The sequence below is a fragment of the Camellia sinensis genome, chromosome 14 (genome assembly GCF_055761805.1).
Source record: "Camellia sinensis isolate YWXY chromosome 14, ASM5576180v1, whole genome shotgun sequence".
In the NCBI taxonomy this organism is placed as follows: Eukaryota; Viridiplantae; Streptophyta; class Magnoliopsida; order Ericales; family Theaceae; genus Camellia; species Camellia sinensis.
Window position 1 is genome coordinate 80,015,855 of NC_138974.1, and position 23,871 is coordinate 80,039,725.

The 23,871-nt window shown below is 33.4% G+C and overlaps 1 protein-coding gene, 2 non-coding genes and 1 pseudogene across 6 annotated transcripts; 3 read left to right on the top strand and 1 right to left on the bottom strand.

Annotated features, from left to right (window-relative positions):
- Positions 1-464: 464 nt before the first annotated feature.
- TRNAL-UAA (transfer RNA leucine (anticodon UAA)) lies at positions 465-547 on the top strand. Its single transcript has one exon. It is a non-coding gene; the product is annotated as a tRNA-Leu (tRNA).
- An 8,846-nt stretch (positions 548-9,393) lies between these two features.
- On the bottom strand, positions 9,394-12,162 carry LOC114266830 (putative NOT transcription complex subunit VIP2). 4 transcript variants are annotated; one of them, XM_082906144.1, is made up of 5 exons: positions 12,077-12,162; positions 10,752-10,899; positions 10,004-10,112; positions 9,751-9,917; positions 9,394-9,626 (listed from the first exon to the last, which is right to left on the bottom strand). In XM_082906144.1, the coding sequence occupies exons 2-5, from the start codon at positions 10,767-10,769 to the stop codon at positions 9,462-9,464; spliced, it is 459 nt and encodes a 152-aa protein (XP_082762270.1). In that variant the 5' UTR covers positions 10,770-10,899; positions 12,077-12,162; the 3' UTR covers positions 9,394-9,461. The 4 variants fall into 4 exon arrangements, with proteins under 4 accessions (XP_082762270.1, XP_082762269.1, XP_082762268.1 ...); XM_082906143.1 differs by having other exon boundaries at positions 9,751-9,929; XM_082906142.1 differs by having other exon boundaries at positions 10,004-10,899.
- On the top strand, positions 10,004-10,084 carry LOC145812557 (small nucleolar RNA snoR35). Its single transcript, XR_014355997.1, has one exon. It is a non-coding gene; the product is annotated as a small nucleolar RNA snoR35 (small nucleolar RNA).
- A 5,311-nt stretch (positions 12,163-17,473) lies between the features above and the next one.
- LOC145807117 (ABC transporter C family member 8-like) lies at positions 17,474-20,849 on the top strand (annotated as a pseudogene).
- Positions 20,850-23,871: the final 3,022 nt, after the last annotated feature.

Sequence of the window (23,871 nt, forward strand, 5' to 3'; positions counted from 1 at the left end):
GTTTGTCATTTCCCACCCCCACCCCCACCCCCACCCCCACCCCATATAATAATGGGGGCAAGGTAAATCGGGGTGAGGGGATGGCGGGTTAGGCAGGAGTGAATTAATTTTGTAACTTTAAAAATAAAAAATTAATAAAAATTAGAGACAATTTATAATTAATAAAAGTTAAAAGATTTAAAGATGATAAACAAATAAGTCAAAATGAATATTAAATATAATATTTTAATCTTATTAAGTTAAAATAAATAAATTATATATATATATATTGAATTAAAAAAAAAACACTGCAAGACTGGAAGCAAAACTTATCCCTACCCTACTACTTTATTGGGGCAGGGAAAATATGGAAGGGGGGGAGGCCTGGGAAAATTGCATCACTATTTGGAGTTGCTATGGGGTGAGGAGTTTTTCATATGATATACTTAGATATATATATATACTACGAAACTAATTGTCGTCAAGGTGGTTTGCCCGAGAGGTTAAGGGGGAAGACTTAAGATCTTCTGCACATAAGTGCGCGTGGGTTCGAACCCCACAGCCACCATTGTTATTTTCTTTTAATTTTTTTTCTCCAAAGCCTTGCTTAACAAATTACCTCTTTTATTAATAAATCACCAATTTAATTAATAATTTTAAATAATATTATGAATATATTTCAATTAATAATTTTGCTTGAGTAGTTTGAAATTTCATTTTTCTATTAATTTTGTTAAATAAAAATTATGACAAAGAGATATTTGTAATTTTTAAAACTGTAACAAGCAATTCATATTTTAAGCAAATTTCAATGGGTGTATTTATAATTTACTCAAATTAATATAAAATTATATTATATGTAAAACACATGATATACTTGTTGAATTTTTAAGACAATCTATCTATCTCTATACTATCTATCTATATTATATATATAACCAAATGTAGTTGTTTTGTCAAAAGTCTCTAAATATTTATTCCTAAATTCTCATAATTTTAAAACACTCTCTTTCCTACGTGGCAACATTCTTTGATTGTCTTTCATGTTTTCTATTTTTCTTCATTTTTTATTTGTTTGATTAATTAAAATTAAAATTAATTTCATTACTTATGGATAAAGATTTGAATTTCAAAATTTCTCCATATAAATAAACATATAAAATAAACAATTAATTTAAAAAAATTAATTTCATAACTTATAGATAATTTAAAATTTCTTCCCATAAATAAACAAATAAAAGTTGATAAATAACTTATAAAAATTAATTTCATGGCCTACAAATAAAGATAAAGATTAAATAATTGATTTTTTTTATAAAAAAAAAAATTACTCTCTTCCCCCCATTGCGTACTTTAATTAATTTCATTATAAATAAACATATAAAATTCATAAATAATTTATGAAAATTTATTTCATGACTTATAGATAAAAAATAATTTCATGACTTATAGATAAATAAACATATAAAAATTGATAAATAATTTATAAAGATTAATTTCGTGGCCTACAGATAAAGATGAAGATTAAATAATTGATTTTCAAAAAATTAAAATAATAAAATTTAGATAAAGATATGATTTGTTAATCTATATATCTATCAAAAATATATATATCTAAATCTTTATTTTGATTTACTCTTTTTTTTTTCTCCTATCACATATTATCTTTTTTTTTTAAAATTTTTTATCTTATGAAATGCTCTTATCTATAACTTCTTATCTCCTATAAAATTCTTAACTTTCTCTTGATAATTTTTATTATTCGTTATTATCTACCAAATGATAAAGACTATAAAAAAAAAAAAAAAAAAAAGTATCGCTCTGAATGAAAATAGTATTAATAATGAAATAATAAAGGCTACATGGGAGAAAATAGCACAAAAATCTCACAAAATTATTTTTCTTCACTATATTTATAAAATGTAATAATTTGAGATTCTTTCTATTAGTTATTAAAAATAATTTGCATTAGATCATTGTTATGTTTTTTTTTTAAATTTTTTTATAAGGCTGTCATTCGTTATAATATTTCTTCAATCTCATCTCTAAATTCTCTCTTTGAAATTTCTGTTTCTTCAATAATTAAGTTTAGAATCAATTTCTTATCAAATTTGTTTTCTTGATCCATATTTTATTGAAGGATCGAGACGAATAAAACTTTCATATAATATATGAAATTAATGAATATAATACAAAGATGATAGAAGTACTACATATTTGTCAATATCTCTATGTTATTATTAGTTGATTTGCTCGATTAAACTATCAATTTAGAACCCATATGATTTAATTCAATGTTCATGACTCTATTTGTATTTGACCATTTTTTAGTTGAGTAACCGATATAATTTTTTTTTGGATATATAATGATTAAAGCTATCATTTGTTATATTTTTTCAAGTACAATTCAAATATTTTTTTATCATTTTTTTATAAATAAAACTGATTAAAACTATTCTCTTATATAATTTTTATAATACTATGGCATTCTTATCTTGATTAATTTTTTTAAAATGACGTAGGAACTATGCAAGTATTATTCAAACTATAGAAAATGATTTATACTTTGATATGATATGAGTGTGTCATTGATAGAGGAAATCAAAGATAGAGAGTTGCTAATATAATCAATTAATGATTTGTTTGAGAAATTCTTTTTATAAGCAAGGCAACAAACTTAGATTAAATTTTTTTAAAAACTACTTATAAATTATAATTAAAAGTTGATATTTATTCATAATTTAATCCCACAATAATAATATACACTACTGATTTAAAAGCCCAAGTAAATTTATGATAACTTTTCTGAGCTTATAAAATTTCTTTCTTTTAATGTTTTATTTAGTTTGATACAAGTTATTTATGTTATCAGGTGATTGTAATACTATTATTCTCAACAATTTTTATAATTAATAATTTCTTATGCATATCATATTTTATTGTAAAATTTTATGGGTTAATTATTGTTAACATCTACCTAGATGACTTAATATTATGGCTTGTCGCTATTAAGATATAATTTAAGATTAAGATGATTTATTTATCACACAAAATATATATAGTCTATTTTTTTGTGCATCGCACGAGTTACCGCTAGTATATATAAACCAAATGTAGTTGTTATGTTAAAAGTTTTCAAAGTTTTCATTCATAAGTTCTCATAATTTTGAGAGAAAAAAAAAATTACATGGCTCCTCCCTTCATCTCCCTTCTCAATTTTTAGGTCTTCTCATTCCCTTTCCCTATATAACATAAAAAATAAAAAATAAAAATTCATCCATATTCATCACCCACCGTTCACTCAACAAACCCATAAATATCACATATCAGATCTCTCACTCTATCACGTTATTCAAAAAAAAAAAAAAAAAAAAAAAAAAAAAAAAAAAAAAAACCTCACAACTCCCACAACTCTCACTCCCAATAAATTTATATATATATATATATAAATGTTCAACACCGATCACGTTATTAAATAAATAAATAAACCAACAATTTCCACAGCTCTCATTCCCACATTCCAGTCATGCATATCCATCACTACAATTCACTCAATCATACATATGTCTATTCCTAATTTCCTATAATTTTTAAAATTTTAAAAGATTATGTGACATTTTCTTTTGTTCACATTCCAACCCAGTCCCTTCATCATTTCATGTATTTTTAATTTATTTTTTTTTTAAATATTTTTTTTCATGTTTATCTAATTTTTATCTTTAGATTTGAATTTGATTCTTCTATTCTTTGTTTTATTTAATACTTGATTTTTTTCAGTATATTTATCTAATTTCTATCTTTAGATTTGAACTGAATTTGTTATCTTAATATTATATTTATCTTCATAATTAAATATTGATTCCGTATAAAGAAAATTCAGTCCTAACTGTAAAATAAACTGATGTATTATTGATTGATATATGTTATATTACAAGATTGTTGTATTGTTATTTGTATCTGTATATTACAAGTCCTATATATAGAGAGGTTTTGGTAGTAGTAGGTGTAGAGTGGGTGGTGGTAGTAGGTAAAGTGGAGGTGGTAGGTGGAGTGGGTGAGGAGTAGTGGAGGTGTGTAGTGGTAGTGGTAGGTTTTAGTGGTGTAGGAGGTGTACATTAACAGCCCCCCTCAAACTCAAGGAGGATAGGTACTAGCCAACTTGAGTTTGGAGAGAGTAACAAAACAGAAAAATAAGCTGACAAATAAAATTAAAAATGGGATAGGAGACACTGTATGGTTGTGTCAGACCGTTGTAGAAGACACGGTATGGTCGTGTCGGACCGTTGTAGCAGACAGTTTATGGGGTCATGTCGGACCGTTGTAGAAGACAGTTTACAGGGTCATGTCGGACCGTTGTAGCAGACACTGTGTGGTTGTGTCAGACCGTTGTAGAAGACAGTTTATGGGGTCATGTCGGACCGTTGTAGCAGGACAGTTTACGGGGTCATGTCGGACCGTTGTAGAAGACAGTTTATGGGGTCATGTCGGACCGTTGTAGCAGGACAGTTTACGGGGTCATGTCGGACCGATGTAGAAGACAGTTTACGGGGTCATGTCGGACCGATGTAGCAGGACAGTTTACGGGGTCATGTCGGACCGATGTAGAAATTTGTGGTGGTGCACCAAGGGGGCGACTTAGGGAGTGCGCCATGAGCGACTTATACATGATACTGTGTATAACCCCCCCTCAAACTCAAATAGGTGTGAAGATAGAAACCTATTTGAGGTTGAAACAAAGGGATTGATAAAGCTGACCGGTGTAGAAGACACTGGATGAGTGTGTAGATAGGCTGCCCAAAAGATATACATGGATGTAGATATCGAGCCCTCAAAAGTCGTGCCCTCAAAAGGTGTGCCAAATCTGTCAAAAGGCGTGCCATCAAAAGGCGTGCCCGATGCATCAAAAGACGTGCCAGATATGATGGCGAGGCACGTGAGTGCCTTGGCTGGCGTGCCCGTTTGTCTGGCGTCAGAGGCGCGCGATGCGCGTGGCGGCCTCGGCTATATAACCAAGACTGAACCTGAGGCTGAGGCAGAGGCTGAGACAAAAAAACCGGCGAATTTCTCTGAAAAACTCTTCGTGGTGCTGAGAGAGAGAGTCTGTAACACTCTGTTGCGAGAGATAGTCTGTAATACTCGGTTGCCCAGAAAATGGCCTCGTCTTCCCGGAGTCTGCTCACTCTCTTTCCCGATCTCAACGAGTCCACAGGAGAGAGAACTGGTGCGGTGTCCCGTGAACCTCAACCAAACACCACGGGGTTTGCTCCGTTGAACTTTCCGATGCAGTCGGTGGAGCAAAAAATGGCAGTGCAAACGGATGTGGAGGCTAATCAGTATACTTTGAAGGCATGTGTGGAGTCCATGACGGCGGTCACAAACTTGTCGCACCGGCTGCAAAGTAGGACAAATGAGGTGCAGCAATTAAACGCCCAGCTGGCTCTGCTCCAACGCATGTATAAGGATGCGCGAGCAGAGATAAGCGTGCTAAGGGCAGAAAACAAGGAGCTGAAGCGGAAGGCCACCGTAATGTTCCGATTTGGAGGGCCGCCATATGCTGCAGTGGAGGAGCAGGGAGTAGTGATCGTGCCCAGTGGAGTGGGAAAGACGGAGGCAATACCGTCAAGGGCCGTCCAGGACGGAGGCAAGAAGAAAAGACCGGCGGCAGAGTAGAGAAGGAAAAATCTCACTGTGGATGTGGTTGTGTTGTCCCTTTTTTTTTTTTTTTTTTTGTTTTGTTTTGTGTTGTTGTTGTTGTTTTTTTTTTTTTTTTTTTGTGTAAAATGGTGATCGGGGTGGATCCCTGAGAGAAATAAAATATGGGTTGTTGTGCAAATGTGGAAGTTGTTTTTTTTTTTTTTTTTTTTTTTTTTGTTGTGAAAAGAAGGGAATCGAAAATAAATAAATAAATAAATAAATAATAAGAATAATAATGGGTGCTGAAACGGTGGGACGAAAAAAAGAAAATATATATATATATATATATATATAATAATAAGAAAAAGAATTGGTCAAATTGGGAGTGTGTGAAGAATTATTATTCTAGAGGATGGTGGAAAGATATTGGGGAAATATATTATAATAAATATATATATATATATATATATGAAAAGAAAAGAAAAGTGGGAAATCACGTGGGTGTTGGATGAAAACATGGGAGAGGCATTGTGTTTAAATAAAATAAGGAAAAGAGGGGGTGTAAAGTGAGAGAGAGAGGAGAGACATGTGCAAAGTAAGTTGTGTGTTGGTTTCTGTTCAAAGAAGATGGAGTAAAATAATAAAAAAAAAAAAATGAAAAAGAAAGTGAAGTGGGTTTTTCAAAAGATGGGTGTGGCGTATGATAATATAGTAGAATGGTGTGAAGACAGTGTCCTGAACCATAGTCTGCAGACAAGAGTGGTGAGCAACACGGTGTGCAGTCCGTTTTTTTTGTTTTTTTTTTTTTTTGTTTTTTTTTTTTTTTTTTTTTAACAAAGGAATATAAGGCCAAGTGACCACCTTTTAAGCTAATACACATGGTCTGCTTCACGCGTGACAAAACCACCGCCACCTTTATCCCCATTGGCCGAGGTGGTTTTTATTGTATGTGGGCGAAAATAAAAAAAGAAAGTGGGGTGGTGTGGTGTGTAAAGCATGAAGGGATGAGAGAGAGGAATAAAGTGTGTTTTTGTGCTTGCATGTGTGTGTACAGCTGTGTCTTCTCCGAGAGGGAGAGAAGAGGAGATAGGATGTGTGGGTGGATCCCTTGACAGAGAGAGCAAGTTGCCGAGATGGGTTGGCTGTTTTTGTTTGTTTATGTTTGTGTTGGGTATATCAAGTAGCCAGACCCAGCTAGAGAGAGCTGATCGGAACCGGGGATGGAGAGTTGGTCGGAGAAGAAGCCGGAGACGGAGATGAAAAGAGAGCACCAGATCACCCAGAAGTGTATCCCAAAGAAATACCATGCCATTCATCCTGTGGTGGTGTCCAAGCCGGTGTTTGGTTGACGACGGTGGCAGACGGGAAGAAGGACAGAAGTCCTGCGATGCTGGTTGAACCTGATAATACGGGAAGAAGGAGAGAAGGCCAGCTCTTGGATACGAGCTTGAATGGGAGGAGAGGCTTGGCTGGTAGCCGTAGGAGTTGGGCCAAATAGCTTGATGCCTTGTGCTCCTCCATGATGAACATCCGCCATGGAGAGAGAGAGAAAATGTTGAGAGAGAGCAGCGGAGTGAAGGTATGGGTAGAGGTCCGGCGGGCGGCCAAGGCGAGGCTGCCGCCCGCCGGTGAAGCAGAATTATTAGCTTTTCAACCTTGCTCTGATACCATGTAAAATAAACTGATGTATTATTGATTGATATATGTTATATTACAAGATTGTTGTATTGTTATTTGTATCTGTATATTACAAGTCCTATATATAGAGAGGTTTTGGTAGTAGTAGGTGTAGAGTGGGTGGTGGTAGTAGGTAAAGTGGAGGTGGTAGGTGGAGTGGGTGAGGAGTAGTGGAGGTGTGTAGTGGTAGTGGTAGGTTTTAGTGGTGTAGGAGGTGTACATTAACACTAACAAAACGGAACTATGTCTACTTCACTACCTAAAATTTAGGCCTAACTATCTCATATTTTCTTCCTTTACATCGTACTTCTTTTTAGTTTCAAATTTTGCAACTTCCGTTTATGTATAATCTCTCTGCATCTCTGCATTTTCAATCACATACTTTCTTATTCTCTTTTATCACATCAATCACTATCCTGTTATCTTTTTATGAGTCTTTCCCATTTTTTTTTTTAATATTTTTAATTTAACCCTTACTCTTCCCTTTGTCTATGTTTACAAGTTCAGTCAATGCTCTTTTTTCTTTTTCAAGATTTTTACGCTAATTGTATTTTTCTATAAATTGTGGTAAAGGTATTCTTGTTCTTCTTTTTTCTTTTCTTTCTTTCAAGATTGTTATGCTAATTGTTTTTTTTAAGGAATATGATATTTCATTGACAACATTAAAGAGCAAAGCACTTTTTAATCATGAAAACACATTCAGTGTGACCGATTGCGGCATTCAAAAACTAATGTCATATTATGCTTGTACAACGTGGTTATCCTAAATAGTAATAGGGAAGATGTTATATTCATATTCTCGATGAGCAACACCAACGTGACATGATTTGACTATCAAGGATGCAGACCGGTGAAGGTTGCCACGACTGGTGCTATGATTCGATTGTTGCTTTTGTTAGCAGATTGGTCTATTGGTGGACTACTGCTCGATCGAGTCACTGCGTGTGCTTTACTGTCGTCGACATGGTCATACGACAATTGTTTCTTTTAACTCAGCAACCACTCTGTTTAGCTATGTTATCTCCGTATCTTTCGACACAATGACGCTGTCAAAACCAATAAACAGATTTGCAGCTTGTGCACCGAGCATGCGTTCCATTGATGCGACTCTCACTTCTAGCTCACGTACACATTCGGACTTCATTCGAGATTGGGTCTCCAACTCTGTAATTTTGTGCAGAGCCTTTGTTAGTTCAGGTCAAGAAGTTCGGGGAAGAGATTCAACTACCTTCTCCGACAACCAACATGTTGGGAACATGCTTTATCATTTCTTGCAGTAATTTGGTGCGGGGTCTCTTAGTGTCGATAGGTGGTTCAATGTCAACGTGGCCACCGTTTAGGGATTCTGGTTTCCAACAATCAAAACTTGGCTCCGCAACATCCACATCACGCTCACCGTTGCCTTCCCATTCCACATGGATTCTGGCTCAACCTCCAACGTATCCCCCACATTTTGTTCTCACTACAAAAAAATTAACCTTTTGCAACGGCAAAATGCCGTCGCAAATACTCAAAATGCCGTCTCAAAAAGTTTTTTGCGACGGCAGATGATTTTTAGCGACGGCAAGTGGGGGGTCGCAACAAAAAAGGTCGCAAAAAGGTTTTAGCGACGGCATGTTACCGTCGCCTTTTTTTTGCGACGACAAAGTTGCCTTTTTGCGACGGCATTTTTCCGTCGCCATTAATATGAAAAAAATTTGAAATTTTTTGAGACGACACTATGTTACCGTCACTAAAGGTGTTATTTGCAACGGCAAAAAATGCCGTCGCCAAAGAATTTTTATTGCGACAAGATAATGCCGTCGCTAAAAAAATATTTGAGACAGCATGATGCGCTGTCGCTAAAAGATTATTTGCGACGGCAAAGAGTACCGTCGCAAAAAACTTGTCTCAACTCTACCAACATTTGCGACGGCAATGTGGTGCCGTCTCAAAAAAAAAAAAAAAACTACAATGAAATTATTAAAAATATAAAAATTACCTGTATTAAATAAAAAATAATTGAAAAAGAAACCAATAATTACACAATAATATAAAAATTCCAGTATAAAAATAACAATTCATTCATAATACAAATATTCTTGCATTCATTCATTACAACACATTAACAAAATTATCGCACTACATAATATTGCATAATATATACACAATGTTTAAATACATAATGTTGTTCACAATTCAAAATAACGTAAATAAAAAACAAAAGTTTCCCTCATGATTCTAGGAATGGAACCACCAACTCCATTTGCGCTACTACTAAATCCAGGGCTACCAACAATACTCATTCCATCTCTATTTGTCACCCCTGAATGACCATGTGAGCTTCCATGGGATATCTGCAATACAAAACAATACACAATTGGATAGAGATCAGGAAAGAAATTAATTTAGCAAACATAGTGAAACACCAGTGAATGAAAAATACCAACTAATAAATATATGCAAAACTAACACATATACCTGAGAAAGAGCAACAGGGAGATTGTTTGATGCAAAACGTCCACTAGAAAGGCTTCCAGTAGGCTGTTGAACCCCACTAGAAGGAACATTATTTATTGTAGAGTTTCTAGATGCAAGTGTGCCAAGCATGTTGGGAACATTAAAGCTCCCATGAAGGTTATGTAGCCCTTGAATAGTTCCTGTAAAAGGAAATTTCTATATTATATAAAATCTGATGGAAAATATAGAGCAATACTTGGCAAAATCAACTCACCTGTGTGATGAAAAACAGGGGAGGCTGCACCAGATTGAGCAGAAAAAGATGTAGCGAAAGAACGCCCAGTACTGTCTAGAAGATTTAAAGCTGATCCGTTCAGAGATGACTGCAGATAAGTTTGATAAATTTTACAAGCACCAGGGATATGCATGTGACCATATAAATCATGCCACTCGTGGTCCAAGTTTAGATATAACAGTAAGCATTCACAAAACCCAGAACCAAGACCAAACAATTGGCATACAAAAAATGCAAGACTCAAGTGAGACAAATAAAGGATGCATGTAGAACTAAACATAACTAAAGGGAATTGAGTGAATGCCCAAATTATCAGTCCAGAACAATTTATCTCCAAATTTTTGTGGTCCTCTTTATAAATAGATTTGTATCTTGATAGCCAAAAAACAAAAGAATAAAATAAAGAAGATGGTCTTCCAATCACCCTCCATAAATAGTTTAACTATACATGCTAGAGATTGCTCCATACAACATAGCAAGAAACCATATAAAAAGTGGATATGTTTTAAGCCCTGCCTTTCTGCATTTCTTGTTGGATAAGAAACTGATGTATTACAAGGCCAAGTCCTGTAACTTTCACATTAAACTGAAAAGGATGGATGAGTTGAAAACAAGAAAATGCCATATATTCATTCAAAAAAAAGAACCTAAAGATCCAACAACTATATTGGCTAACAGTCTCAACATCATTTTATGTATAAAGAGGTTATGTAAAGGCGGACTATACATTAAGTAACCCTGACATTGCAGAAATGTCAAAAGGTCATGCAGTAAAGTTTTCATTGCCGAACAGTAGCTTTTCCTTGTCTTCAGATTGGATTGACAAAAATATTCTGATATTTGAAGCTTCTCTGTGTGCGTAATTAACCTATAATCTGAAAAGAACAACATGATTGGAGCATACAGTCAAAAATATAATTACAGCTGCTACCGTATTCATGCACAAGTGCACACACACAAACAACAATAGTCATCAGGTACTGGAAGAAGAAACCAAATTCCACAAACAAAATATCCCAACCATGTGTACTCAATAGTTTTGCAATTCATATACAATATCCCAACCATGTGAACTCAATAGTTTTGCAATTCATAACTAGCATAAAACCTAAAACCATAACCCACCCACGACCACTAAATAATACTGCAATGTGTAACTATGTTACTTAGATATAAGATCAATACTGTAAGCACCTATAATCTCTAAAATTATGATGCTAGGATAGGATGTAAGATCAATCCTTTCATGTTTTCGTATTAATTTTCAAGTTTAAAAACATGGCATCCAACAGTCGAGTCAACCAGAATTAAACCGTATGTCATAATTATGTCATAAATATATTTAAAATCATATTTAAATAAAAAATAAAGAAGAAACATTTATTTAAACTACTTTTACATTTTAGGATACACATATTCAATGATGCACGGACACGGACACGAGACACGACACGGACACGGACACGGGAAAACGTAAATTTTCAAAAAATAGGGGACACATTCAATATATATAATTTTATTTATTTATTATATGTAAAATTAAAAAATATAAATATTATTTATTTATTTTAATATCAAATATTATTCACAAATTAAAATTTTCTTATAAATAAAAATAATTTATTTAAACAAATAATAATATCTAAAAAATAGAAAAAAGGAAAAGAAAAAAAAGTTGTTTGTTCAAATATATATCTAAGTATATAAATGTGGTCCTTGTGTACTCCCATTCAAAATCAGCATATGTTTATTAGAGCATATAACAAGAATCAGATTGAGCAAAATCAGTCAAGGAGGTTTCAGCACTGAACTAAACATTAAATTGCATACAAATTACAAACACAAAGAAATAAATAATGGAGAAACAAAATGGCATATTTCTATTACTTACGAATGGCTAGCAATTGAACTAACATCACCAGATTACGCACACTTCTAACATAACATAGATAATGAGGCAAATTTCCTATAGATCAGCTCCTCGTTCAAGCCAATACTTTTACTATATTTCTATAATTCTAGTACAATATGACCGTAGTAATAAGATCATACCTACACCACGTCCTTCTCGGATTTCCATAGTCATAGATCTTGAAACAACATCTCTTGATGCAAGATCCTTGGCAGTAGGGGCACACTACAAGAAAATACACAATTGGCGACCACTTTTGCCGACTAAAAATATTTTGGTTGCCAAAAGTTGTGGAATTGGCGACCAAAAATTATATTAGTCGGTAAAAGTACAATATTTAGCTACTAAATTTTTTTAGTCGGGGCATATTAATTTTTGGCGACTAAAAAAAATTTAGTCGCTAAAAATCTCACAATTGGTGACTAAAAAAAATTTAGTCGTTAAATTTGCCACAATTGGCGACTAAAAAATTATTTTAGTCGCTGTATAGATAGTTTTGGCAACCAAAATAATTTAGTCGTTGAAATAAAAATGAAAATTTATTTTTTATATTTTGGCGACCAAAATTTTGGTCGGCAAAAATGTAATTTCAACGACTAAAAAATATTCTAGTCGCTATATAGATACTTTTGGCAACTAAAATAATTTAGTCACTGAAAGAAAAATAAAAATTTACTTTTTATTTTTGGCGACCAAAATTTTGGTCGGCAAAAATTTAATTTCAACGACTAAAAAATATTTTGGTCGCTGTATATATAGTTTTGGCAACTAAACTAATTTAGTCGCTGAAAGAAAAATAAAAATTTACTTTTTATCTTTGGCGATCAAAATTTTGGTGGGCAAAAATTTAATTTCAACGACTAAAAAATATTTTGGTCGCTGTATATATAGTGTTGGCAACAAAACTAATTTAGTCGCTGAAATTAAATTTTTGCCGACCAAAATTTTGGTCACCAAAGATAAAAAGTAAAATTTTAAAATAATTTAGTCGCTCAATGAAAAATAAAAATTTACTTTTTATCTTTGCTGACCAAAATTTTGGTCGGCAAAAATGTAATTTCAGCGACTAAAAAATATTTTAGTCGCTGTATAGATACTTTTGGCAACTAAAATAATTTAGTCGCTGAATGAAAAACAAAAATTTACTTTTTATCTTTGGCGACCAAAATTTTGGTCGGCAAAAATTTAATTTCAGCGACTAAAAAATATTTTGGTCGCTGTATATATAAGTTTGGCAACTAAAATAACTTAGTTGCTCAATGAAAAATCAAAATTCACTTTTTATCTTTGGCGACCAAACTTTTGGTCGACAAAAATTTAATTTCAGCGACTAAAAAATATTTTTGTCGCTGTATAGATAGTTTTGGCAACTTAAATAATTTAGTTGATGAATGAAAAGTAAAAATTTATTTTTTATCTTTGGCGACCAAAATTTTGGTCGGCAAAAACTTAATTTCAGCGATTAAAAAATATGTTAGTCGCTGTATAGATAGTTTTGGCAACTAAAATAATTTAGTCGCTGAATGAAAAATGAAAATTTATTTTTTATCTTTTGGTGACCAAAATTTTGGTCGGCAAAAATATAATTTCAGAGACTAAAAAATATTTTAGTCGTTGAAAGAAAAATGAAAATTTATTTTTTATCTTAGGCGACCAAAAGTTTGGTTGGTAAAAATTCAATTTTAGCGACTAAAAATATTTTGATCGCTGTATATATAGTTTTGGCAACTAAACTAATTTAGTCGGTGAAAGAAAAATGAAAATTTATTTTTTATCTTTGGCGACCAAAAGTTTGGTCGGTAAAAATTTAATTTCAATGACTAAAAAATATTTTGATCACTGTATAAATAGTTTTGGCAACTAAAATAATTTAGTCGCTGAATGAAAAGTAAAAATTTATTTTTTATCTTTGGCAACCAAAAGTTAGGTCGGCAAAAAATTAATTTCAGCGACTAAAAAATATGTTAGTCACGGTGTAGATAGTTTTGGCAACTAAACTAATTTAGTCGCTAAATGAAAAATAAAAATTTATTTTTTATCTTTGGCGACCAAAAGTTTTGTTTGCAAAAATTTAATTTCAGCGACTAAAAAATATGTTAGTCGCGGTATAGATAGTTTTGGCAACTAAACTAATTTAGTCGCTGAATGAAAAATGAAAATTTATTTTTTATCTTTTGGCGACCAAAATTTTGGTCGGCAAAAATGTAATTTCAGCGACTAAAAAATATTCTAATCGCTGTATAGATAGTTTTGGTAACTAAAATAATTTAGTCGCTGAAAGAAAAATAAAATTTTACTTTTTATTTTTGGCGACCAAAATTTTGGTCGGCAAAAATTTAATTTCAACGACTAAAAAATATTTTGGTTGCTGTATATATAGTTTTGGCAACTAAACTAATTTAATCGGTGAAATAAAAATAAAAATTTACTTTTTATCTTTGACGACCAAAATTTTGGTCGGCAAAAATTTAATTTCAGCAACTAAAAGATATGCTAGTTGCGATATAAATAGTTTTGGTAACTAAACTAATTTAGTCGCTGAATGAAAAATGAAAATTTATTTTTTATCTTTTGGTGACCAAAATTTTGGTCGGCAAAAATGTAATTTCAGCGACTAAAAAATATTTTAGTCGCTGTATAGATACTTTTGGCAACTAAAATAATTTAGTCGCTGAATAAAAATAAAAATTTACTTTCACTCATCACTCTTTCTGTCTCTTTCTGTCTGTCTATCTCTCTTTCTCTCTGTGTCACTGTCTCTGTCTCTCTTCTCTTTCTCTCTCTCACACTTATCACTCTTCTCTATCTGTCTATCTCTTTCTCTCTGTGTTTCTGTTTTTGTCTCTGTCTCTCTTCTTTTTCTCTCTCTCACTCATCACTCTTCTCTGTCTGTCTGTCTGTCTGTCTCTGTCTTTCTCTCTCTGTGTCTCTCGCGCATCTCTCTATCTCTCTCATCTGTCTATGTCTCTCTGTCTCTTTCGTTCATCTCTCCTCTCTCTCTCTCTTGCACTTGCTCATCTCTCTTCTCTCGCTCTCTCTCATCTCTTTTCTCTCTGTCTCTCTCGCTCATATCTCTTATCTCTATCTCTCTCTTTGTCTCTCTCGTTCATCTCTCTTCTCTCTGTGTCTCTCTCGCTCATTTCTCTTCTCTCTATCTCTCTCTCTGTCTCTCTCGTTCATCTCTTCTCTCTCTTTGTCTCTTTTTCTGTCTCACTCTCTATCTCTCTCTCTTTGTCTCTCTCTCTTTCTCTCTCACTCATCACTCTTCTCTGTCTGTCTGTGTCTCTGTCTCTTTTTCTCTTTGTCTCTCGCTCATCTCTCTTCTTTCTATCTCTCTCATCTTTTTTCTTTCTCTATCTCTCTCACTCATCTCTTGTTTCTCTCTGTCTCTATCTCTTTCTCTCTCTATCTCTTTCTCTATCTGTCTCTCTCTCTTTCTCTCTCTATGTCTTTCTCTCTGTGTGTTTGTCTGTCTCCCCTATTGTGTTCACTTTGCTCACTCTCTCCTTCCCCTCTTCTCTATTTACCCAGCTCTTCACTAGGCAAAAATGCACTTTTAGCGATCACTCTGTCTGTCTCTCACTCATCACTCTGTCTCTATCTCTCTTTCACCACCCACCATTGTTGCCACTCCACCTCTACAACTACCATTATTACCACCATCATTACCACTCCACTACCACTACCACTACTACTACTACTATTACCTCTCATCTACCACCTCCACTCCATCTCCTCTACCACTACCATAACTTCACCACTAATCTCCTTCGCCATTACCACTCCACTATCACCAGTTTCGCCATCACAACTCCACCCCTCTGTCTCTCTCTCTTGCTCATTTATCTTCTCTCTCTCTTTCACTCATCTTTCTTCTCTATCTCTTCTCAAATATTTTTTTTTCAATTATTGTTTTTTTCCAATTATTTTTCTTTCAATTATAATGTGTATGATCCCATCGTCATAAATAATAAAAAAATAAATATAAATATTTTAGGCCTAGACAAACATGTTTTTTAGTTTATATTTTTAAATTTTTTAAAACATTTTGTTCAAACCAAACGCGTTTGTAATATATGTTTTTCTAAAAATAAATAAAAACCAATTTATAAAATTTATGGAAAATATTTTTATTAAAATATAACCCTACTTCTACCAAAGTAAAAAAATAAGAATTATTTTTTATTCATTAAAATAAAAATGAAACAAATGAATTTTCAACCTTAATAACTAAAAAAAAAAGAATAAAAAAAATCATTAACTATTAAAAAAAAATTTATTTTAACAAAAAATAATTTTTTTTTTTAAAAAAGAGCCATTTTGTTGTTTAAATATTACCAAAAAAACAAAAAATATTCCCGCTCAATTTCCCACCCCCCTTTTTTCCATTCCCGCTCGGCTTCCCCCCTTCCCTATCTCTTGAACCAAAATCCCCAATTTGAAAAACCAAAAATCCCCTTCAACCAAAAATCCCTAATTCTTACGGCTCCGCCGAGTTCGAGAAGATATGACCAAGAGGGTATCTAGGCTCCAATCTGTGGAGATCGAAGCCATGGCCGTTTGCCACTCATTTTCCACGATTGTACTAACGGTTGTAGCCACGACTACTGCCTGCGAGTGAGGAAGAGAAGAGATGAGAGGCGAGCGTTTAGAGATGGAGGTGCGAGAAGAAAGTGAAGAAAAGGTGTGCAGCTTTGCAAAGTTGTTTTTTTTTTGGAATTGGAGAGGCGAAATAGACAGCTTTGCAAAGTTGTCTCCCAGACGATATTGCCCTCAAAATAGCCTCTTCCCTTCAGGTTTCTTCCCTGCAAATTGTTTTTTTTGTTTTTGTTGTTATTTGAATGTAATGATTTTGTTTATTTATTTTTATTCTTTATTCTTTTTCGGAATTTCAAGCTATCAAATGTGTAGTCGTTGGGTAGTTGCTCATGGTTTTGGCGCGCGCTGTATGGGTCGGATTGTGTGTGGGAGAGTCTGTACAAAGACAGATGGCCAGCCCTTGATTTGGGCAGAGACTCTTCTTCAGCTCCACAGATCAAAACCCATCAGCTTGACCCACAAATTCAGTCCTCCTCCATGGTTCTCTCTCTCTCTCTCTCTCTCTCTCTCTCTCTCTCTCATATTCAGTTCATTATCTTGTTTGCTCTTTTTTTTTCTTTTTTTTTTTTTGGGTTCAGTTTCTTGTTTCAATTATTTGATTTTGGGAATTTTGTGTTATGTGCTTGAATGAAGTGATTATTAATAGTGCAACATAATTTAATTTATTTGGGTTTGTTACTCTGTCTATTGTTTTTTAGCTGGGTTTGAACTTTGAAGTCTTTATGAGGACTATACCTTTGTCAATTTCTATTGAAATATAGAATGGTGTCCTATGCATTTGCCGTGCAACATCCCCTTTTTAATGAGAACAATTGTAGACTTTAGAATGTTGGGAACACTGACAGTGTCCATGACTTCACGCTTTATTGTACTTTGATTAAGTTCCTATAGTAGAAAATACCTTACTAAAAGTGAAAAGTGAAATTCGGTCACAATACATGGATAGAATGGAAGAGACTAGAGGGTCCTACCTTACTAAAGAAAATAGTGAGAGGGATATTTCTGTCAAAGGTCTGCCAGGAATACAACTGACAGAAGAAGAAGAGAAGGAAATTGGCAATGTTGGATGGAAGCAATTTTTAGATTACATCCTCGTCTCAAAGGGATCGTTGATGCTTTCTTCAGTAATAATTACTCAGATTGGTTTTGTTGCTCTTCAAGCTGTTTCAAGCTATTGGCTAGCTTTCAGCATTCAAATTCCTAAAATTGGTAGTGGCATCTTAATTGGAGTATACACTACAATTTCGACAATAAGTACCCTCTTTGTATATCTAAGGTCTTTATCAGCTGCTCTTCTAGGATTAAAAGCTTCGAAGGCTTTCTTTTCAAATTTCACTAATTCTATTTTCAATGCTCCTATGCCCTTCTTTGATTCCACCCCAGTTGGACGAATTTTGACCCGAGTAAGATTTTATTCTTCTTCAATCAATTCTAAAGTAACAATAGTATTTATGTATCGTAGTGAAGTGTAATGTATTGCATAGCTAGTTACTGATATGCACTTTTATATACATGCTTGTTATATGTAGGCTTCATCAGATTTATGTGTGGTGGATTTCGACATACCTTTCTCATTTGCCTTTGTGGTTGCTCCTTTAATTGAATCGGTAGCAATCATTGGCATTATGGCGTCAGTCACGTGGCAAGTTCTCTTTGTAGCATTCTTTGCTACAGCGGCTTCAAAATATGTTCAGGTGAGTTTCATTTTCCAACTTAATAGTAATATTTTTCTTATTTTCATTGATGAAAGGAAAATTTTAATTAAGGAAATTCTTTATTGACTCAAGGGATATTATCAAGCCTCTGCAAGGGAACTAATGAGAATCAATGGAACAACAAAAGCACCTGTCATGAATTATGCAGCCGAGACCTCACTTGGAGTGGTAACTATAAGAGCATTTAACATGGCAAACAGGTTCTTCCAAAACTACCTAAAGCTTGTAGACAACGATGCAAAACTTTTCTTTTACTCCAATGCAACCATGGAGTGGTTAATTTTGAGAGTAGAAGCACTTCAAAATCTAACTTTATTCACTGCTGTTTTTCTCTTGGTTTTACTTCCCAAGGGTTATGTTGATCCAGGTATATCCATGGTTCAGTGGAATAATTCATTTATTGCTTAGAAATTTTATTTTAGATTCTTAAAACATGTCTTTTTTGCAGGGCTTGTTGGACTTTCTCTTTCTTATGCTTTGGCTTTGACAAGCACCCAAGTGTTCATGATTCAATGGTATAGCAGCTTGGCTAATTATATTATTTCAGTGGAACGAACCAAACAGTTCATGCACTTACCTCCAGAGCCTCCAGCAATTGTGGAAGATAGAAGGCCACCATCTTCATGGCCTTCTAAAGGGAGGATAGACTTATAGGATCTAAGGGTAAGGGAACTTATTATTAATCCCACTACATATGGAAGGTAAAGATAATCAATTTTACCACTTCATCACACTCCTCATAGTATATGATGAAGTGCCATGGCGGTTATCGATTTTCATAATGTAAAAGCAATCTTATGTTAGTAAACATATGACAAATCAAATTAATTCTTGATTGCAGGCTCTAGAGAAATGTCAACTCAAGACTACCATCAACAGTCTTCCAAGTTTGCTAGATTCTTCTGGTGAATTGAACTCCGAAACATGGAAGCAACTTCATTGAAATGCATATTATGATGCAATTTAAAACATGAAAGATTTAGATAAAGTCATTATTTAGTGAAGTTGCAGTCCATAGTCCATACATAACCTTATATTTATAAACAAAGCATAAATTTTGTTCTTTCTTCTTGTTCCAACAGTGAGTGATGAAGGCGAAAATTGGAGCGTGGGGCAACGCCAACTCTTCTGTCTCGGAAGAGTCCTGCTAAGAAGAAACAAATTTCTAGTTTTGGATGAAGCAACAACTTCAATTGATCTACCACTGATGCCATTCTACAAAGGATAATTAGGGAAGAATTCTCAAATTGCACAGTGATAACTGTAGCTTATAGCGTTCCAACTGTCATAGACAGTGACATGGTCATGGTCCTTTCTTTTGGTATGCTTCTATTCCACCCAACAGCTTTTGAGTATTATCTTCTTATTTTTAAATGTTTTGGTAAACACCCCTTACTCCAATAAAAAAAGATTAATTATAATAATTTGAGGATAATTTTATGATACACTGTTTGAAAAATTTTAGGTAAAACTTTCACTAAAGACCCAAAAAAAAAAAAAAAAAAAAAAAAAAAAAAAAAAAAAAAAAACTTAAAAAGTCTAAAAAATTGGCTTATTTTTGTCTTTTGTATACTTTGTAAAAATGCTTTCCACTTTTTTTTTTAAAAAAAAAAATTCTAGGATTGTTTAGTCCATATGAACCTTTTATTTTTATTTTTTAAAATTAAAAACTGACTTAAAGGTGAAAAGAATTAACTAAAGACAAAAATAAATCAATTTATATGTCTTGTGTAAGTCTCTCATTGTGTTGAATTGGGTTTTAGCACTTGTTTCATTGGGTAAGATCCAATTTTTTTTAATTGCATTGTTAAGATATTCTAGACTGATGGGTTTAACTTCAAATTCAAATTACGTGATTGTTGTAAATGTAACAGGTCATCAAAGAAGAGAGTAAGTGTTGTTGCCATAAGCAATGATGGTCTGTTTGTTTGTTTTGCTGACAAATTTGGGGTTGTTTGGGTTGTGGATTTGGATGGATTACATGAAAGTCAAGCTTCACCCAGTAAGAAGAAGGCAGTGACAATTCTTGCCCACTACTGTAGCATTATTACTAGCCTGGTTTGTCGTTTGTTATCTTTGTGTCTTTTCTCTTCTTCATTGCTCTGTTCTATATATAGGCATTTGTTAATGCCTACCTATTTCCATCATAATTATATCAAAAAACAGATCATAACATTAATAATACATCTAAGACTTGGCAATGCAGATTTATGCTTAGCAATTATGGGTAATTTGTTTCGGTATATTATCATAGACATTTCTACCATTCAAAGTTTTTTTTATTTTTTTTTATTTTTGTGAATCAGTGGGCATTTCTCCCATTAATGACAGAAAAAAAATGGGATGGATATTATTCTAAACAGTTGTATCTTCTTACAGGAATACTCACCAGATGGACGATTCATTGTTCGTGCTGATTGGGATTTTAAAATTCGTGTAACTCATTTTCCTCCCCATTGAAATAAATAATTATTTAGTCAATTCCATTTTATTTCTTTATCCAATAATGTTCATCTTATGACAGGTTACTGTGTTTCCCAAGAAGCCTTTGGATGGAGCTCATGAGATACAGAGTTTTTGCCTTGGGCATACCGAGTGAGTGATTTTTTTTGTTATCACATGTTTATATTACATCAGTGGTAAGAGAAAACGAAGTTGACAGTAGACAGGAATTGGGGTTTTGGCTTATGTCTTTGAGAATTTTGCTGCTTGAGCTAAAAATAAATTTTTTTTTTTTGGAAAAGTTATTAACATAGTGACATTGAGAATCCGATTGTAGCATCTATCTGACATAATGGTCCAGATTAACTTAATACATTTTGTTATAACAGACGGATGTTTTTTGGCTGATGTTTATTAACTTCACTCAATGCTTGTCAATTATAAGGTTTTGAACTAGATAGCTTTTGAACTACATATTTAGTAATATTCTACATATTTATTAATATTCTACATAGATAGCTTTTGCTGGAAAATTGAGTATCTTATCTGTTTCACTAATTGATTTGTGTGTCTTTCTCTTTGTTGAATTTCAATATTTGTGGTTCTACTCACACAGCAATGATTACCTTGAAATATGTCATTGTCAGAAGGCAATATATGAGATTCCCTCTGTCAAAGAAGGCCCTGCTCAGTGGATACCAGTATCAAAACTAAACTTGTGCTCTTTTTTTTTTTCTTTGTCTGAAGGAGGGAAAAAAATAGAAAAATAAGCTTTCTCCACTGTTTTTCAGCTTGTCTAACAATTATTTGATGCAGGTCCTGCGGAAAATATGTTGGTATTTAGTTTTGTCACCGCATGATCCTATACAGTCAAGCCTTCTTAATTCCACATTGGAGGATAAAGATCCAATAGTAAATTCCTAATTTTAGGTATGTCTATCCAATTAATCTAAAACCAATAGTAATGACCGAAAAAAAAAAAACAGAGAGCATAATTTTGTTCTGTTAACACTATTGGATGCTTGCCCTTCTGTTCTGTCATAGGTTGCTCTTGAAACAGCTTGTTACAATGGAGGTTATTCAGTGGATGACTTTATGGAATACATTCAAGGATGAATTTGAGAATGAAAAGAACATGCTTGGTGGTTCTTTAGGTAATAGAGCAGCTGAAGATTTGAGACAAAGAGTAATAGAACATGTAATCTTTCACTCATGTTCAATTATATATTTCAATTATATGCTGCAATGGTTCATCTACAAGACATTATTGTTTCTTGCAGAACATCCTTATTGTCTCAAAGTATTACTGAAGGATTACCTTGGCGAGACTTGCTGAGCTGCTTTGTTTCATTGTTCAGGTATGCCAATACTTAATTGTGGTTTAGTCATCATCAAATGTTTGTAATGTAATCATATAAATTTTTGCCATATGGTTAATTTTTTTTTTTATGAGAATACTTCATTTTGGATGTTTTTCTAGATTCTAACTTTTCTTATTTTATTTGTAGGTGACTTCCAAAAACGATCAAGCACAAGGCTGATGCTTCAAAACCATATATATTCCTTCATGTTTTAGAATTTTTTTGGGATTCCTTCATTGATTTTCCTTTTAATTTTTGTTCAATTACTTACTGGTTTCCAATGGATGGATGCTTAAAACTTGTCTCAATTAATGTTTTGAATGGAATGATTGTAAAGTTTGGGATTGAGTAGGAAAATATGATGAATTTTAATGTTATATTTAGGTTGGGTTGAATGAATTTTGTTCAATATTGGATTGAATGTTTATAAACAAAAATTGATTGTTCAAAAAAAAAAAAAAAAAAAAGAGATTCAGCGACTAACTAATTAGTCGTTGATTGTTTAATGTCTTTTGGCGACAAAATATTTTGTTGAGAAAAGTTTTGGCGACTAAATAATTGGTCGCCAAATTCTACACTTTTGCGACTGAAATCATTGGTCGACAATTCCTTACCTTTTGGCGACTAAATTATTAGTTGGCGATTCTTCAACTTTTGGCGACAAAAATAGTTGGTCGCTGATTTTTTGTTTTTGGCAACAAACATATTTTGTTGGGAAAATATCACTTTTCGCGACCAAAGTGTTTTAGCGACTAAATGAATTAGCCGTGGTAGTGATATATTTAGCGACCAAAAATTTAGTCGACAAATTTAACTTTTTGCCGACTGACAAAAGTTTTGGTCGCTAATTACTTTTGCCGACCCTCAATTGGCGACCAAAGTGGCGACCAAAAAAATTGGTTGCGAATGACTTTTGCCGACTAAAAATGGATTTTTGCCGACCAAATTTTTAGTCGGCAAAAGTGTAATTTTTTTGTAGTGAATATTGCCGACTAATTTTTTGGTCGTGGAATGTGACAATTTGCGACCAAATTAGTTGGTCGTGGAAACGGGCGACAAATGCCGACCAAACTATTTGGTTGTTGAATATGCGAATTGGCGACTAACATGTTTGGTCGGGAAAATATGACTTTTCGCGACTAAAGTGTTTTAGCTACTAAATGGATTAGTCGCAGTAATTATATATTTAGCGACCAGAAATTTAGTCGGCAAATATAACTTTTTCGCTTACTTTCCGCGACCCTCAATTGGCGACCAAAGTGGCGACCAAAAAAATTAGTCGCGGATAACTTTTGCTGACTAAAAATAGACTTTTGCCGACCAAATTTTTAGTCGGCAAAAGTGTGAATTCTTGTAGTGGCATACCGTTCCATAAATCACTCACCTTCACTACTCCTCAGAATACCACCTTCACCACGAGATCCTACAAGTGGCAGAAAGAAATCAGGAACCATCTATAGACAAAAAATCATTGTATGAGACTGAAGAAGTGTATTGAATTTTTTTTTCTTTTCTTCTCGCAAGTATTGCAATTCAAAATAGACAAACACCATAGAATAGTAAACTGGGCAGACCAGGAGACCAATGTGTTACATGGACTATTTTAATTGTCAAGTACTAGTGTCGTACACCCAATTAATGTGGGTAGGGTATGAGATATGTGTCCAATATGTCTAGTTGGACATGCACCAATAAATATGTTTTAAGTAAAGTTTACTATATGCACAGGACTTGCATTCTATTCATAAAAACTCCCATATTAGTTTGTAAACACCATTTTACCTTACATAAATCAAAGAAATATGAAGCTTAGCCAAG

Coding starts and splice junctions, on each gene's coding strand:
- LOC114266830 (XM_082906141.1), bottom strand. CDS start 10,304: ATGTTTAGTTCTACATGCATCCTTTATTTGTCTCACTTGAGTCTTGCA. Junction 9,930..10,003: donor CCCTGTTTTTCATCACACAG/GTGAGTTGATTT, acceptor TTCCTTTTACAG/GAACTATTCAAGGGCTACAT. Junction 9,627..9,750: donor TCCCTGTTGCTCTTTCTCAG/GTATATGTGTTA, acceptor TTTGTATTGCAG/ATATCCCATGGAAGCTCACA.